Consider the following 16,237-nt stretch of genomic DNA (forward strand, 5'->3'; position numbering starts at 1 on the left):
GGGTTTTACTTATTGAGAATATATATTATGGTATATTTTTTATATATTTAATTGTTAGTTAAAATATTCAGAGCTATGGAAATAATTTATTAGCTGGTTAATCGATTCAAAAATCGTAAACTGGAGGTGGCATTGTTGACGCTTAGCATATCGAATAAACAGAAAATCGTGTATCTATGGAAACTGTCACTGCTTACCTCAAGCTATGCATTATGATGTATTGTGACAGGCGCGTTGTCTCTCTGCATGAAAACTTTTCGTTGAACATTTTGTTGTACAAGTTTATTGTCGAATTTTTAGGGCTTAACATAAAGGCAAGAATATTTAAACAAGATGCAAAAATCTGAGCTGCAAGACAGTGAACTTACGTTTTATAACGAAGAAAACGGGAAAGTCGAGAAAGGAAGAAACGAGGAGATATACGATTCGAATAAATATGTATCCGGAGCGAAACGTGTGCAGAACGGAACAGTGCCTATGAATATTTTACAATTTCAGTATCCTTTCAATTATAATATAATTTATAAGATATTTTAATAGTAATGTAATCGCGCATTTCCAAATTACTGATTGTAGCAATTGTGTACTTGATAAAAAGTTGTATAATTCTAAGAAGTTCTCAATTGAAAATAAACACGTTCCTTAAATAAAATACAAGTCACTCGTTTTCATACGATTGTCAGAAGTATTTCAATCTTTGCGTAGCAGAACCGAATGTTATCATCTTCTCCTCCGGTAATATACTGCATTTTTTTAATACTGCAACAAACAAAATGTGGTTCAGAAGAGGATATACCGGTGGTGGAATCGGACATGTGACGGTGTCTTTCTTTATATTTGTCCAATTCTAGAAAACAATTTTTAAATCTTAAAGATTAAAAAAATTGCATGATATTTTTTTTTTAGAAAAATCCTACATTTGATCATATCGCTGTTGGCGAAAACGGTGTCAAACCTCCAATAATAATCTACAAGTGGCCCTCGATGGATCTTGTGACAGTTTTGCACGACGGCACGTTAAAACGCTATTCCCATTTAGTATACAGGTATTTCGCAGGGAAAATCCATCAATTACATTTCGCATAGTTTGCGTAATGCGTAAAGCTATTCCTTTGCAGCACGGACGGTCTGTTACTGATATCGCAGGGAGGTGATCCAGATTATACAATAACATTTTGGGATTGGCGAAAGTCCGAAATAGCATTAAAATGCAAATCGTACAATCGAGACATTTACAATGTTACAATATCTCCATTGCTGCCTGAATATTTGGTCACAAGTGGATCGGGACATATAAAGTTTTGGAGAATCTCCGAAACGTTTACCGGGCTCAAGTTAAAAGGCGAAGTTGGCAGATTTGGTCAGACGGAAATATCCGATATTATTGGTGTATACATTATGCCAGATGGAAAAGTGAGTATTATTCGACTAATCCGACGCTTCTCGACTAGTTATTTAGAATTATGTATCTTGTTCTCAGGTTGTATCGGGCTGCGAATGGGGGAACATTTTACTGTGGGAAGAAGGCCTGATCACTCTTGAAATATGTAAAAAAAACCGACAGCCGTGTCACGCTAAAGCAATTACACAATTTGAATATATAAATGGAGAGCTTGTAACAGTTGGTGAGAATCTCACGTTATATTTTCAATTTCGTACTGTTTTATTTAATGTACATAAAGTCTAGAATAAGAATATGTCTGTATTATTAATAGGCATGGATGGGTGGATACGAATTTGGTTCTACAAAACAATAGATGAAGCGAATTCCCAAAGTGAGGACTGTTTTTTAGAAATGCAACCTATCTATGAATATCACGTCAGTGAAGGTGATGAAGCCAGCAGTTCGATGCTTATGTGTATACGAAAGCAAGAACCAGACAATCCAGAAAGTACATTCTGGTATGCTCAAGTAGGTAATAAGTTTCCATTACAACGTTAATTTTGGTGTTAATAAATTTAACAAAATAAATTTATAAGAAAAACAAAATAATAGACTACTAAACGAGTTACTTAAAAATAATCTTGTTTCCTTTCTAGGATGGAAATGGTGGAATTTGGTTAATAGACTTACACACCTTCAAAGCAGAACCACCTCGAAAAATATTTACATGTCCTGCGGGAGCTATAGTTGACATGGCTAATGCAACGTGGGGTCCTTTTCTAGCTACGCTCAGCAAAGCTGGACAGCTACACATTTATAATTATATAGAGAAAAGATTAATTTTGACGCACAAATTTAATGACATTGGCAGTCAAATCGTGTGGTTTCCATGTCAAGTAAGTCGATATCAAGAATTTCTTTATTTTTAATAAAATATTTTGTATAATACAGATTATAATCCACTGTTACAATATACATTAAATTCTTTTTATATATTTCCAAGGTTGAAGCAACAGGATCAACACTCGCTTGTGCTTTTGAAAGTGGCGTTATTCGCATAATAGCCGCAGCAATATCGGTAGCTAACACTGCTAACAATATAAAAGGAGATTATATCAGATTAATTCAAGTCACAAAGCCACATAAGCTCGCAATAACTGCAATGTCTCTAAATCCATCGTACAGGTACATCAAATATATTATATCTTAGTAAGCTAACGACATATTTCTCACTAATTTTTAAAATATTTTAGCTTGCTGATAACCGGTGGCGAAGATTCAACCGTGTTCAGTTTCACTATTGTAGTGACGAATGGTTATCCTGTCATTATGCCAGTTGGTTTCATCAAAGTACCTTCAGAAGTCACATGTCTCACGTGGAAACCGCAACGTGTAAGTAATGCGTTATGAAAATATCGAAGATACTTATAATCACTATTAATTAAATTTGCAGGAAACAACATTATTAATTGGATGTTCACAAGGAGACTGCGTGGAAGTTACATTACCGAGTACACCTCAATCATATACTACTGGCTCGTACGAGCTCGTTCAGTGTCAACCAGAAACATTTAAATTCCATTCTACAAAATCTGCTATTCGGAGAGAATTAATACGCTTAAATCGGGAGAAGGAGAAGGAAGAAAAAATCACGAGGAAGCGCGAAGAGATGGCGCGATTAATGGCTGAAAGCCCCGGAATGGAAATCGACGAAGAAGACTTTCTCAGTAATTATATTCAATTGTGCACTATGATTTCATGCGACACAATCTAATATTATTTATCATTTTAATAGCTATGGAAGAAGAGCCGTTACCGGAAGTATATATACCGAAAATACCGAGCAAAGTGTTAATGGCGCAATACATCGATCATAACATTATTTGGCTATCAATGTCGGGATTTGACGCAGGATACATGTACGAGTATTCAAGCCCGGAAGTTACTGCGACTGTTGAGAAGGAACCTGTTAAAAGTATCGCGATATACGACGCAGATGACACAGAAATACGAAGCTGTCTATTTTAGTAAGAATAAGTAAAATACAGTTTTGTATGTAAAAGTAATTTCGTTAGCAAGTTATCGTCTGTTGATGTTGCGCTTATTTCACTGTCAGCAATGGAAGGAAGTACGTGTTCTTTGGAATGCAATATGGTCAAATTCGAGTTTGCAAATGGAAACCTAAAAATTATACAGATCTCTCGGACTACTGGATACTTCCAATGCATGATAATTATAACGGATGCATCCCGAAGATGATTCTCAGTCATGATCGAAAGATGCTATTTACATGTGGATACGATGGGAACTTATTTTCTTATGAAATAACCGATGATACACCGTCAGAAGCAATCGAATTTGAAATAACCCAAGGAGTTGTATCTTTGGTATGTTATTTCACTTCTTAAATTATTCTTATGTATTTCTAAATATTAATTTGTATTCTTGATTGTTATCGTAATTAATTCTTACAAATATATAATCTAATGAATATTCGATGCAGCCGCTCACTAATGTTGAAGATATTAAAGAGATCGATTGTGCAAGTTTGGAAGAAATGATTCAACAAGTTGAACATGATAGGATTGCAGCTGCTGCAAAGCAGAATAAACATCAGATTTTGGAGATATTATTTAAATTAAGCAAAGAATACAGCACGATTGTGGAGAGGTTTAAATATTATGCTAAATATTAATAATTATCAAGTAATGTAAGTAAACAGGCGATAATTGTGTTTATTTTTAGGAATGACGCTCTGCCAAAATCTCATCAAATGACTCACGAAGAGTTTGAGTTGGATTCTAGAATCACGGCTGATTTGAATAAAGAGCTAGATGCAGAAATGGCTGCGGTGCGAGAGAAATTGGCATTTAAAGTGGAAAAGAATGAGCTTGGATTACAAAAGCTTTTAGAACACTTTATTAAACCTGTCATGTGTTTACCGTTTGTCGTCTGCAAAATGTCGTGAGTAAAAGTACTAAAATATTAAAAATACGAGAAATGATGTAATGATCTATGTACTTTGATGTAGGAAACCAGATAATATAATATATTCTCTACGCCAACGTATATTGAATACTGATGTTAAGTTATCGTCGATCGATACGACAAAACATTCACTCGATACACAAGTGAATGAAAATAGGTAATTCATATCTGCTTGATTAAGTACACATTAGGTTGTGTTTAAATTGTCAATATTATATTTTTATCTTATATGAATAGCATTTCGGACAGCCAAATGCAGCTTGATAAAGAGAAACAACCAGAACAGGAAGAAGAGATATCGGAAGTAGAAATAGACGTAGCGAAAGCAAAAGAACAACCAGATTTCTTGAAAGACGTAAGCATTAAAGACGCAGATAGTAGCCTCAGAATACAGTTGAATCAGATGTTACGTAAATACATGCTGAGGAAGACGAAGCTAGAAGAACGAGAAAAAGAAGTTAGTGTAATTATGCAAAAATGGGAATCAAAGTGTCCACGCTTTTATCCGTTGAAGTTTAATCATGGATTCATATCTATTCATTTAGTGGAAGATTATATATAATAAAAAGCCAGATATATCTAGCACTCATACACACGATATACACACTATAGAGGAAGCAACAAGAACTATTGGCGATTACAAACTGAAGACGTCTTTAACTGTTAATTTGCTATCGGATGAACGGGATACAATCTTTTCAAAGTATAAAGAATTACTACACTGTAGGAAAAAGGTTTGTATTGACAAATTTCAAAATTTGTTCAATTATATGGAGTGTCCTGTTTTGAATAAGAATTTGAAATATCTCGCATTGGATGAGATAAAAAAAATATTTTAGAAAAAAGTTAAGCAATGGCCGCGTTCAGCAGACTCAACAGTTGTAGATTTTCCGCTGAATCTCGACTGTTAATTAGTTGGTTCTGAAAGTAAGAACCAATCACGTTCGATTGCTACTAAGCGGTTTGTTCTGCTGAACGCGCCCAATGATTACGTGAAGGAATATCTTGAGTTTTTAAAATGAAAACTTTTAAATTTATTGTATCTTCATCCAATTCGAGATATTTTAGATTCTATTTGAAATGAAACACTTTGCATAATTTTTTATTATCTAACAAAAAGCTTTATTACTTACGATAAGTTTTTAATTGTAATTGTAGCTTTATTATCTACAAGAGGCGTTTAACGAGAGATTGAAAGCTGTGAGAACGGAAAAAGAGCATTTGCACGCAGAAGTTTTACGTTTAATAAAATCTCTCAAACAAATTCACACCGAAATACCATTGAAAAGCATCAAATCTTTGCCAGCCATCCCTGCGTTGAATATTAATATAGAATTTCCCGAAAGAAAAGTGATGGTACGTATATTAGATTAATAAAATGTTAGAGTTGAAATTACAACATACAATAATGCTTTTTAATTTTTACACACACACACGCGGATGCAAACACATACAGATAGAGGAATATGCATTAAAGGCAGAGAGAGTTGAGGATGCGGAACGACAAAGATCACCGAGTCTTCTAGAGCAAATATCTATTTATTCCGATGAGGAATACGAAGTGTTACTCTTGGATGAAAAAATTTTAGAACATGTAAAAATCCCTAATAAACCAGCGGTTTCACAAAGAAAAATCAAAATCAAAACTGCTGTGCAAGATGACATAACGTTACTTCATTTAAATGACGATATCGACAGTCCGTGGGAACGAGAAATGAAATATTCTCGTATGTTACGCAAAGAATATGAACAAGATTGTATATTACGATACATAAAAACCAATTGTAACAATTTAGACCAAAAATTAGACGCATTAGAACACGATAGATTGAATATCGTTGGTGAGAATGTTAACATCAATTTATTCTTATTAACACTTCGTCAAGAATATGCTATTTTGAAAGAGTATGAAACAATGGAAAATGCATTGAACGATCAAGTTAATTGTAATTTAGAAGAGATCGCAGCAGTAAGACAGAAAGTTAGTTGAAAATTTTATGATTTATGATTATGCCAAAAGCAATCACATGTAAAAAAAGATATAAATCGTATAATCGATTTTTTCAGATAAACACAATCACCGATAAAATTGATGTTAAAACCAAAGAAATTACAAAATTGTATAATCAGATCAAAGATATTTCCTCTGAATACATGAGTTTGATAAACAATAATAAGTTTCGCAATTTTCTGTGTAAAATATTTAAGAAGAAGTACAAAGAGTTAAAAGAAGAAGATGGTAACAAATTTATCTGTATCACACTTTTTTCTATACTTTCAGTTTATTTTATTAAAAAAAAAAAATTTATATTTTTCAAGTGGCGTAAAATTATTTTAAAAATATCCGAAATGCACAAAATTGATGGAAAACTACTTTTTTTTCAAACAAAAAATCCTAATTGTGTATGTACTTGTTATTGTTTTAGAAACTACTACGACAACGACTGAAACGAGTTCAGATGAAACGGACAGTGTCAACAGCAAAGAATTAGACTTCATTTATTTTGACGAAAATGTATGTCCTCCGGGATGTGACAAAACATTATACGACTTGGCGTTTTCGACGAGAGAAAAACGATACGCCTGTGAACGTCAAATAAAAGATGCACACCAAACTGTAGAAATCCACCATAAAGAAATTCAAACTCAGACGAAGAAGCTAAAAGTTATAGAAAATAGTTTGAAGAAAAATGAGGAAAATTTAAAACTCTTTATAGTATTGTCCATTTAATATTGATCTATTAGAAGATCCATATGGAATTTGCGCGTGTTCTAATTGTACTTCCGTTTGACAGCTCAAGAAACAGACGAAATTAAACGATGTGGATGTTATGGTGCTAATGAATTTGCACCAGCTGCAACATCTCAAGGAATCCAAGACTTTGTCCAAGGTGTACAACTGCATTGTATTCGATAAAAAGAAATTGTCTAGATTGTATGCAAGGATACAAGAGCTGTATGAAGAGACCCTTGAATTGCAGGCTAAACACAAGTACGTAAGCATATTTTTATCGCGTCTTTATGGAGCTTATAATAAAATATATTCATGTTTCACAGATGTGCTCGAGCGCACCTCCAGAGAATACAGCTCGATTGTCATCATATGCGTGCTAACAATAAAAATTTGAAAAGTCAAATAAAGCAAGAGATAATGAATAAGTTTGGCCAGAATATATCTTTAAATAAATTATATGAAATGATACTCCGGCGACTGGCATACGATATTAAGGCCCGCTTGAATGAGACAGCAATATATTTTGCCAAGCAAATTAAACGTAAGTTATTAGAATTATAAGATAACCCGTTTAAAAAATTCTTACATTAATTTTGCATTGTATTTCATGTTTTTATTGTAGATATCAAGGAGAAATATGCAGAAGAATTGGTTATATTTAACAAACTGATTCGGGAAAATACACAAAAGTTAAGCTTTGCGACTGTTTTAGTGGAAGAGCAATCAAAACTTAAAAAATTATTGAAGCAACATGTCACATCAAATGTAAATTATGTTTATATTCGTTATACATTTATTTTTTGCATTTTTCTAAACGGTTGCTACTTGTAGGAGGAAATCTTGCAACTGGAAGAGACGTACAAAAGTGATATAATAAAGATAGAGAAGATTCTTGAAAATCAAGCACGGCAGAAATATCTATTTCGGAATGATATTAAGAATCTTAGATTGAAAACAAAATCGCAGCATAATCAATTTAATAAAATAAGGAGGAATGAAAAAGGTAATAATAAAATTGTAGTATCTTATGTGTTTTGACGAAAGATATTATATATTCAAATATTTCAAAATTCTACCTTATTGTTTGCTTTAATTTGCTATATATTTTTTATTCTTATTTGGATCAATATTAATAATAAATATCTTATGATTTAGATATCGAGCTTCAAAGCGAAGAAAATTCTAATCGCGACTGGTAGAATGAAGTAAAAATATAATAAATTAAAACTTTTCTATAAATACTAAAAATAATGCTGATTTGGTAGAAAAATCAGAATCAATTGTCAAGATCTCTTTTATAAATACAGTGTTTTAAAACATGATTCCGCGTGCGTACAAATGCTAAGTAAAATATAAAAGAGCTTTGCGATTATTTTATATTTCTACAAATAATTACGAAATAAATTGAATAAAATAATTTATTAAAAATACCTTATCGGTTAAGTAAGTTTGTTCGTTAAAAAGCACGTTGTTTTTCTGTTTGTTGCATTTTATTTATCGCTTACATATAATAACTATATGTATATGAGAACTGTACAGAGATACATAATTTTATTTACTACTTATGTGAAGAGCACTCTAATAATAATAAATAATAATATATTTGCTTATAATAAAACGAAACATACAAATCATTTCCTGTATACGAATTCCTTCTTATCATACTTACGCTATGTGTAAAATTTTTCGATGAAATTAAAAGAATCTATACATTATTTCTTAGCAAGACTAAATATGAAGAAATAAGATAAAAGTGCTTCTTCAATAAACTTTTCAAAACAGCTAATTTACAGAAATAATTTATTGTTTGTATCAACATTTGCTCCATAAACTCTTTAAATACGACTAATAAAAATCCTCGGAATGTTAAAACACATGAAAAGAACAGTTGCATGTGAAATTTCAACTCAGACTAGATGATGGTCATCATTAAAAATTAAATATTTCAATCATAATACACTTAGAAATTAAATGTGTCAACAATGCTACACTCAGACCTCGATACTCCACGTACCGATAAGAGAAAGAAGTATGAAAAAAATGCAGATGCGTTGTGGCGGAATTAAGCATTTATTTATTTTGTGTTGTATCGAAATCCAAGTGTAATCAAAGACAGTGATTGTATAGAAAGAATAGTAAAAATAGTAATCATAGTAAAAAGATATTAGTGATAATGACAGTATTAAGGATAGCAGTTATGGTATTAATAATAAAATATGAACAAAAGTAGCGGTAGTTAACAGTAGTAGTAGTAGCAGTAGTATGGCGACAATAATAGTAACAGCTTATATTTTCTTTCTGACCCTTTCCGAAGATAGCTAGCTTACAATAGAAATCGACTTTTTTTGAGAAAAAAGCGTTTAAATTAAACGATATTAGGCGATCAGCAAAATATAAATTATTTCGTGTAATAGCAGTTTTAAAATACCGATACTTTGGCAATTTAACTGTAAATAATTAACAATTTTTGGTTTTTCTCATATTAATTTTTAAATTTAATAGAAAAATACAATTTTAAATCAGCAAAAGACAATTTGCAGATATTAAAATTGTCCAAGTCTAAACCCAAAAATTTCGTTATATTTACACCGGATTTTTTTCGGACAGCGTCAATTTATCTAAATTTCTTTAACACCTTAGAAACCCACATTAACGAAATAACGTTTTCCAGGACGTATCTACTCTTGTTAAATTTATATTAACAATTGAAAATATTTATAAAAGATTCTAATAGATTATTTCTTTCTTTTGGAAAATAAAACAAAAAAAAAATGGGGAGAGGAAGGGAAGAACCGAGGAAACTGAGATCTGATTTTGTTGATACGAGTAAAATCAGTACTGCGTGAATGTGGACTTCTAAAGGTTCAAATTACGTAGAATCGTGAAAGTTTGAAAAGAAGAGCATTCGATTATTATAACATCTTTTACACAGCGAATTAATTGATCAAAAATTTTTGAGAGATTGTTAAGCTGCAAATTGTTGAATTATCTTATACTCCACTTGTTGAATTAGTAATGAACCACATAATTCATAAGCTGTTAGGCCTATGCAAAACCTTCTTCTATATTTCTCAGCAAAAAATGCAACCCGTTATAATTCTATCGATTGTAGAAATTCTTTATAATTATAAATTCAATTTGTCACTTTATTCTATACCAAATGTATTTGTTTCTTCCACAGCCAACAGCAGCTTTTCATATAAGATTTCAGGGGTGGGATAAGGTGGAAGATCCAAGCGGTTAAAACACGTATGAGCCCTGCAACAAGTGAATTGAATAAAAAATAATACCAAGCAGAAACATTTTGAATGGGCTTATTGATAGAAAATAATTTTTTTTTAACAAAAAAAGAGTCTATACACATTATTACTGTATATTACCTCTCTAAAATTTGTAATTTTATTTGAAATAATTTTCGAAAAAATTGAAAAATGAATGCATTTATATAAGGAAGAAAGAAAAAAGTGTAGAATAATATAATTACTATTATAACGAATTAAAAAGACTAGATACCTCGGTAAACTGTTGGGCCTCCCCCATTTTTCGATGCAGAATTTCCTCGGACCGGTGGATCCTCGCAAAGCCGCGAATCCCTCGTACGGAATACTCGAAGTGCCGGTAACGAATTGCAATAATCTCAAACGTTGCTCGTTCGTGAATCTGCTTATGCTGCTCCAGAACCATTCTACCACCGGGTGTGCGTCATGATAACCGCTTCTATATTCGGTATGCGTTCGCCAGTCATTAAGGTCGATCTCAGCCGCACCCGCGATAACCAATTCTAGCTCGCGGGCATCGAAGACGGACACCAAGCGTGGATCCACGACCTCGTAAAAGCCGCGAACTAGCGATTCCGTTTGTTCTGCAACACCACGCTCGAGACGCCAACGTACAACCCTTTCGAGATACTCCTTCTTGTTCTTTTCGGTGACCGCGATATTCCTCCCGCCTGGTTTCAACTCGCGCTCGGCGACTCGTCCCAAAAGCTCCTCCGTTACCGAAAACGTTAATTCCAACGGCTCGATACTTATGTCCTTCTCTTTGATCCACATTAGACTTTGATGGAACTCTTGATCTAGACTTTCCAAATCGCTCAGACTCGCCGGTATCCTCAGGAGGGCCTTGTAGAATGGCCTTGTGAAGAACGCGTCGAGCAGGTACTGATGGACTAACGCTAAGCCTAAAACTCTGCCCGAGAATCGAAACCAATCGTGATAGTTGTCTACGAAAGCCGACATCGGTGAAATTTGCACCGTGTAAGTATCGTTGGCTGAGTATTCAAACAGTCCGTAATAGGGATTGAATAGTTCGCGCGACAAATGAAAGAAAAATTCCCGGGACGGTCCGCCATAATCCAATCCTTCTTCATGATCAAAGATCACCACCAGTTTACCTTTCTGCAAATCCTTCTTCGACGCGGCCATTATACGCGTAAAAGCATCTTCAAGTAAATGTTCTCTTCTGATGTGTAATCTGTAGTCAGGTAATATAAAAATTCACTAACCCTACTTTTCTACACAATATGTATGCGAGTATGTAAAACGTACTTTAACTTGCCCGGCCCTTGTCCGTAACCTTTACTCTCCAGCTTTCGATAAAAGGTTCGAAGTTTAGCTTCGAAGTCTCTTCTATATGGCGCTGGAGCTCTGGCAGAAGCCCTTGTCAGCCCGGGCGACGCATGCGGGCTGCCAAGTGGAGATCTGCCCATATTGCCAGGTACATACGACATTATTTCTTGCTCGAATAAACTGTAAATAATAACGTGACAGTATTATCGTGTACGCGAAACGTGGCACGCATAAGTCAACACCAAGCAATATGTGCGCATATTAAATTCAGTCTGCGTTTCATAAGAACATGTACCTGATTTCGACTTGTGTTCAAGCTACAGCCTTTTACGGAATAATTTTATATATTAAAATATATAAGCATTGCAAGCATTCTTATAATTATTCCTGTATTGCTGTTTCGACATACATACATATTTGAATAACCATCTTACCTTAATAATAATGCCAGAGGAACGTCGTGGCCCCATCTTTGTAACGCCGTGGTTCCTTCGACTCTTATCGTATTAACTTTTTCTCGAAGTGCAATATTCTGCCCTAGCGCGGAATGTCTCTCCTTCAAGATATCCATGATATTAGGCTGACGTAGAAAAGCGACTACTTTGTCGTTGTAAGCCACTGGTATGTCGGGAGTAGCAGTCACGGACGACTGTTGCGGTCTAGGCGGTGGCACGGGAGCTTCATCTAACAACAATCGTGCATGAGCAGCTTCGGTGGGTAGTCGCGGATCGATAAACGATGTAGCCTTTCTAGCATGACATATAAAAAATCTCTGAAAGTACATTTATTGATTAATAGCAACAACTCTCATGACATATCATGCGTTTGCCTTTCCACTCCACGTAATCTGTTTGTAATGCATATTTATTTTAGAAAACTTACTTTGCCAGTCCTGTCGAGCTTCGAGTCGTATCCCCTCGGGAGTTCCTTGCTCGGATCGGCGAAGAAATTGATTAAGGCAACTAAATCTCTGTTATGTTCATATCTTGGGAACACTATCGGATCTCTCCTGACTCTGCTGATCATGTGCTTTATACTCGGATTACGATTGTACAGCTCCATGGCGTCTGCATTGGTGTGCAGCACGGTGAAAAAGTCGGGCCGTGTTAAAAATAATATTGGAGGTATTGTTGTAATATCGAACGGCTCAAATTCACTTCTGTCGACATGATCGCTCTGCCGCTCCGTATTTTCGAAGGGACTGCAGTTCGAGTTGTTGGCTTCGCGATCTATATTATCGGAACGTGAAATCGTACGTCGTACACTTTGATAACGCCTATCTAATTGTTGTCTTCGTAGATCGCAACCGGTGTTGCGTGACGTCAAACTTGGTCTCTGCCACGTCGTGGTCCGATTAATATGATCTATGTAAAATATTCGACCGTGGCTATCTATTCTCGCTTCCCATGCTGAAATATACAAGACGATTAACATCAAGAATTGAAAGGAAGACGCAAGAATAAGTTACAAGATGTTATACTCGTTAATTGTTAAGAAATTAAAATAATTTTGATAAAGATAATAATCAAATTTAGGCGAAGATTTTATTTAAGATCCGTTGAAACGAAATCTGCGGTCAAAATTTGAGAATTCAGAACTCAATGCGAGTTAAACGGATATTGATTTACTTACACGGGGGCAGAGATTCTTCCGAAGATAAAGGTACATTTGATGTCTGACATACAGGCAATGGGCATAAAGGTTTAGGTCGATGTGTAGGTGTGGGCGGACATTCTAATTGATTAGTCAGCGTCGACTCGGGCCTTTCTCGTTGTCTGTGCGATCTCGGCGAACTCAACAATGCGATGCTCTTCGTAACCGCTGTTCTCAACTGAAACATTCGATCATTTATATCTAGATGCCAAAGTACGCATTGAATGTAACGACATTGTCCTGCAATAGCAAACGCAATATTGTTTTTTTAACAAGAAGACAATTTTTCCATAGTTTTTACGTATTGCATCAGAATTCTTAAAAAATGTAGCAAAAATAACAATGGAAATCCGTTCTTCTTTTCCTAATAATCCAAGATAGTGTAATTGCATACCTGAAGATTTGAGGCTTCATCAACATCTACAATCTCGAATCCAAAACAATCCTCAGGATGCATCGGCAAAGGATGCCTTTGAGGATATCGTTTAGGTAACTCCGGTGCGCCACTTTGTAAAGCGTTGCTTCTGTGTAACGGTCGGTGTGCTGCTCTCGGTGGAAGTGGCGGTGGCATCGGATAGAGAGTCTCATATAAAGATTCAGGAGACGTGGGGCCACCTGTGCTACGCCATAGTTGATAATATTCCACCCCTTCTTTCGATACAATTCCATTGGGTCTGCATTGTCTCTAAAATTAAAAATATTGAAATATTGAGTAGCTTATATATTTGCTTTACAAATTAGCAATTGGAATAGATTTTTTATAAATCTTCAATAAATAGCGCTAAAAAAGGCTGTAAAGTTTTTTTTTTTCTAAGATGGAAAATAAATACTCACTTTTTTAATATCATTATGACTTGTGCTTGGATGCTGAGACTCGATATCCGAATTACTTTCTTCACTGCTGTTTGACGAACGAGGCTCTAAATCTAAACAACGAACTTCTTCTAATTGTTCTTGTCTGATGAGTGACGGTTCTAAGAGTGCTACTGCATTTTCCTCGATTTCAGGTTGCTGAATATTGGCAGTTTTGGATATCTTTTCTAAAATTGGCAGTTTAAATGGTTTACTTGTACTTGCGGAATCATTGCAGAGCGAAGAAGCACACCCCATATCTTGCAACGTTAATGTTTCTTTACAAACAGGTTCAGATGAGACAGCTAATTTATTTCCATCGGCTGCATTTTCAAGTAAATTTTCATTATTATTGTCTAATGGATTTAAAGATACTTTTGCATCATCAGTTGCATACGCTGAAGTGCTCGGTGAAGCACATTGCAAATCTGACGATTCTTTAGGTGCGTGTAAAGACAAAGATGTTAATCCATCCGTTACCAAGCTAGCATCACAATCTATATTAGAGTCTTTATTATTATCACTAGATGCGTTTAATAATGTACACGTAGGACTGCTATGGTTTGCAGCAGAATCATTATCTTTTAAAGATTGTTTACAAGTATGCAAAGATACTCTCTCTTCCACCAATTTATGCTTACCATCCGATGTCACATTTTCACTGTCATTATGTAGATTTCCTATTGTCGGCTCAGGTTTGCATTCTTCTATGTCAATATTATTACTATGGCTCTCTTTATGGCCACAAGTCTTTCCATTTAAGAAATCGTCAGAACATGCTGTTAATTCTGTGTTGTGATAAATTTCCGAAATATTCTGCACTAGCAAGCCTTTCTTTCTGGATAAGCTTTCGTGAGCAAGAGAAATTGGTTTTTTCGTTGAATTGTTTGTCGTATCATTGTGCGCCGTACCTGGATCATCATCATTTTCTTCAGTTTTGTCAGCCAATATTGATGAATCCAAGGATACATCCTCATTGAATTCTGAACCTAAAATTAAATAAATTTTATATTTTGTAAAATATAAACAAAATTGACAAAAGTTTGCAATTGATATTGGATTACCTATCGTTTTATCTGGAAAACATAAACTCTCTGCTTTTAACGAATTGTTTGCTACTACACAACTATTACTTGTCGATGAGGCTACATCATCAGTTGAAGTTAGGAATTTTATTCTGATGTTCGATATGGACACTTTGTCACTATTAATATTTGCTAGATGATTATCTACATGTTTTGTAGATATACTTGATTCTTGATTTGTAGAACTTAAAGTCATTAATGCAACGGATTGTTCATTAGATTCCTCGGTATCCTCCTCTTGCTTAGAAACACTATTCATGACATTTGTCTCAGATGGCATTTTTTAAAGCATACTTCTAGTTAAAAATTCTACAAGATCCTATAAAAACAAAATTCGAAGATTAAAAATGCAAGTTGTTAAATTAATCATATTTGTAAATACAAGTGTGCAAATATATGCTGTTTGTATCGCAAAATAACAGTAGTATAATATTTCATAAGTAACAACAACAGAAAATATTAATGATTAGATAATAAAAAAAAATGCAGAACAAAACATGGTTAAAGGGTTAATGTATCGTATTAAGAAATTGATAGTTTGCAGAATTATTGAATATAAAAGATAATTAAAATTAGCGAAGAGAGAACAGAAATAATACTAATATCTAATTTTTCCTCTGAAATTAACAAACGCTTAATAAATTCCATTCTGTACATATGCAAAGTAAAAGATGCACAAAAGAGGCCGTTATATGAAGATTGCTTACTCACTAATATAGCATTTGTACATAATGAATAACGTAATAAAATACTTCAAATAGCCATTTTATACAGCACTCGCTATTTTATACATTTATGCATTGACTTTACTCTTCCTTACTACACACGTACGCGTGAACGCATAATTTTGACAGCAACGTAGCAGACTATACGAACTAGTGATTTTAGTTTTCGTAATAACGTTTCAGTAATGGTTATATCCATAGAAATACCGATAGATAGAAAAGATACGTATGAGATTAACCTAAAAACC

The 16,237-nt window shown here is 34.2% G+C and overlaps 2 protein-coding genes across 6 annotated transcripts; one reads left to right on the forward strand and one right to left on the reverse strand.

The window, feature by feature from the left end:
• Window positions 1-97: 97 nt before the first annotated feature.
• Window positions 98-10,421, forward strand: LOC105673379 (cilia- and flagella-associated protein 44). 3 transcript variants are annotated; one of them, XM_067354175.1, is made up of 25 exons: window positions 98-821; window positions 907-1,046; window positions 1,119-1,413; window positions 1,481-1,625; window positions 1,716-1,912; window positions 2,041-2,280; window positions 2,388-2,569; window positions 2,638-2,776; window positions 2,838-3,111; window positions 3,180-3,411; window positions 3,501-3,771; window positions 3,888-4,054; window positions 4,130-4,348; window positions 4,416-4,529; window positions 4,610-4,829; window positions 4,918-5,106; window positions 5,531-5,728; window positions 5,829-6,353; window positions 6,440-6,611; window positions 6,799-7,088; window positions 7,168-7,364; window positions 7,430-7,647; window positions 7,729-7,871; window positions 7,938-8,109; window positions 10,288-10,421. In XM_067354175.1, the coding sequence occupies exons 1-25, from the start codon at window positions 774-776 to the stop codon at window positions 10,326-10,328; spliced, it is 5,028 nt and encodes a 1,675-aa protein (XP_067210276.1). In that variant the 5' UTR covers window positions 98-773; the 3' UTR covers window positions 10,329-10,421. The 3 variants fall into 3 exon arrangements, with proteins under 3 accessions (XP_067210276.1, XP_067210275.1, XP_067210277.1); XM_067354174.1 differs by lacking the exon at window positions 10,288-10,421 and adding an exon at window positions 8,262-8,428; XM_067354176.1 differs by lacking the exons at window positions 98-821; window positions 907-1,046; window positions 1,119-1,413; window positions 1,481-1,625; window positions 10,288-10,421 and adding an exon at window positions 8,262-8,428 and having other exon boundaries at window positions 1,778-1,916.
• Window positions 8,890-16,148, reverse strand: Hecw (Hecw ubiquitin protein ligase). 3 transcript variants are annotated; one of them, XM_012369024.2, is made up of 11 exons: window positions 15,976-16,147; window positions 15,244-15,583; window positions 14,821-15,168; window positions 14,162-14,367; window positions 13,722-14,012; window positions 13,307-13,505; window positions 12,557-13,083; window positions 12,109-12,446; window positions 11,654-11,854; window positions 10,620-11,579; window positions 8,890-10,364 (listed from the first exon to the last, which is right to left on the reverse strand). In XM_012369024.2, exons 2-11 carry the CDS (start codon window positions 15,542-15,544, stop codon window positions 10,253-10,255), a joined length of 3,483 nt encoding a protein of 1,160 aa, XP_012224447.1. In that variant the 5' UTR covers window positions 15,545-15,583; window positions 15,976-16,147; the 3' UTR covers window positions 8,890-10,252. The 3 variants fall into 3 exon arrangements, with proteins under 3 accessions (XP_012224447.1, XP_012224444.1, XP_012224443.1); XM_012369021.2 differs by having other exon boundaries at window positions 14,162-15,168; window positions 15,972-16,148; XM_012369020.2 differs by having other exon boundaries at window positions 14,162-15,168.
• Between the last annotated feature and the right edge of the window lie 89 nt (window positions 16,149-16,237).

The sequence above is a fragment of the Linepithema humile genome, chromosome 4 (genome assembly GCF_040581485.1).
Source record: "Linepithema humile isolate Giens D197 chromosome 4, Lhum_UNIL_v1.0, whole genome shotgun sequence".
Lineage (NCBI taxonomy): Eukaryota > Metazoa > Arthropoda > Insecta > Hymenoptera > Formicidae > Linepithema > Linepithema humile.

What these genes read in the sequence shown, in the direction of transcription:
- LOC105673379 (XM_067354174.1), top strand. Translation starts at nt 774, where the DNA reads ATGTGGTTCAGAAGAGGATATACCGGTGGTGGAATCGGACATGTGACG. An exon ending in TGGAGAGCTTGTAACAGTTG is followed by an intron (nt 1,626 to 1,715) that starts GTGAGAATCTCA and finishes TATTATTAATAG; the next exon opens with GCATGGATGGGTGGATACGA. An exon ending in TTCCCGAAAGAAAAGTGATG is followed by an intron (nt 5,729 to 5,828) that starts GTACGTATATTA and finishes AAACACATACAG; the next exon opens with ATAGAGGAATATGCATTAAA.
- Hecw (XM_012369021.2), bottom strand. Translation starts at nt 15,544, where the DNA reads ATGCCATCTGAGACAAATGTCATGAATAGTGTTTCTAAGCAAGAGGAG. An exon ending in GTCATAATGATATTAAAAAA is followed by an intron (nt 14,013 to 14,161) that starts GTGAGTATTTAT and finishes TTTTAATTTTAG; the next exon opens with AGACAATGCAGACCCAATGG. An exon ending in AGCTCGACAGGACTGGCAAA is followed by an intron (nt 12,447 to 12,556) that starts GTAAGTTTTCTA and finishes ATGTACTTTCAG; the next exon opens with AGATTTTTTATATGTCATGC.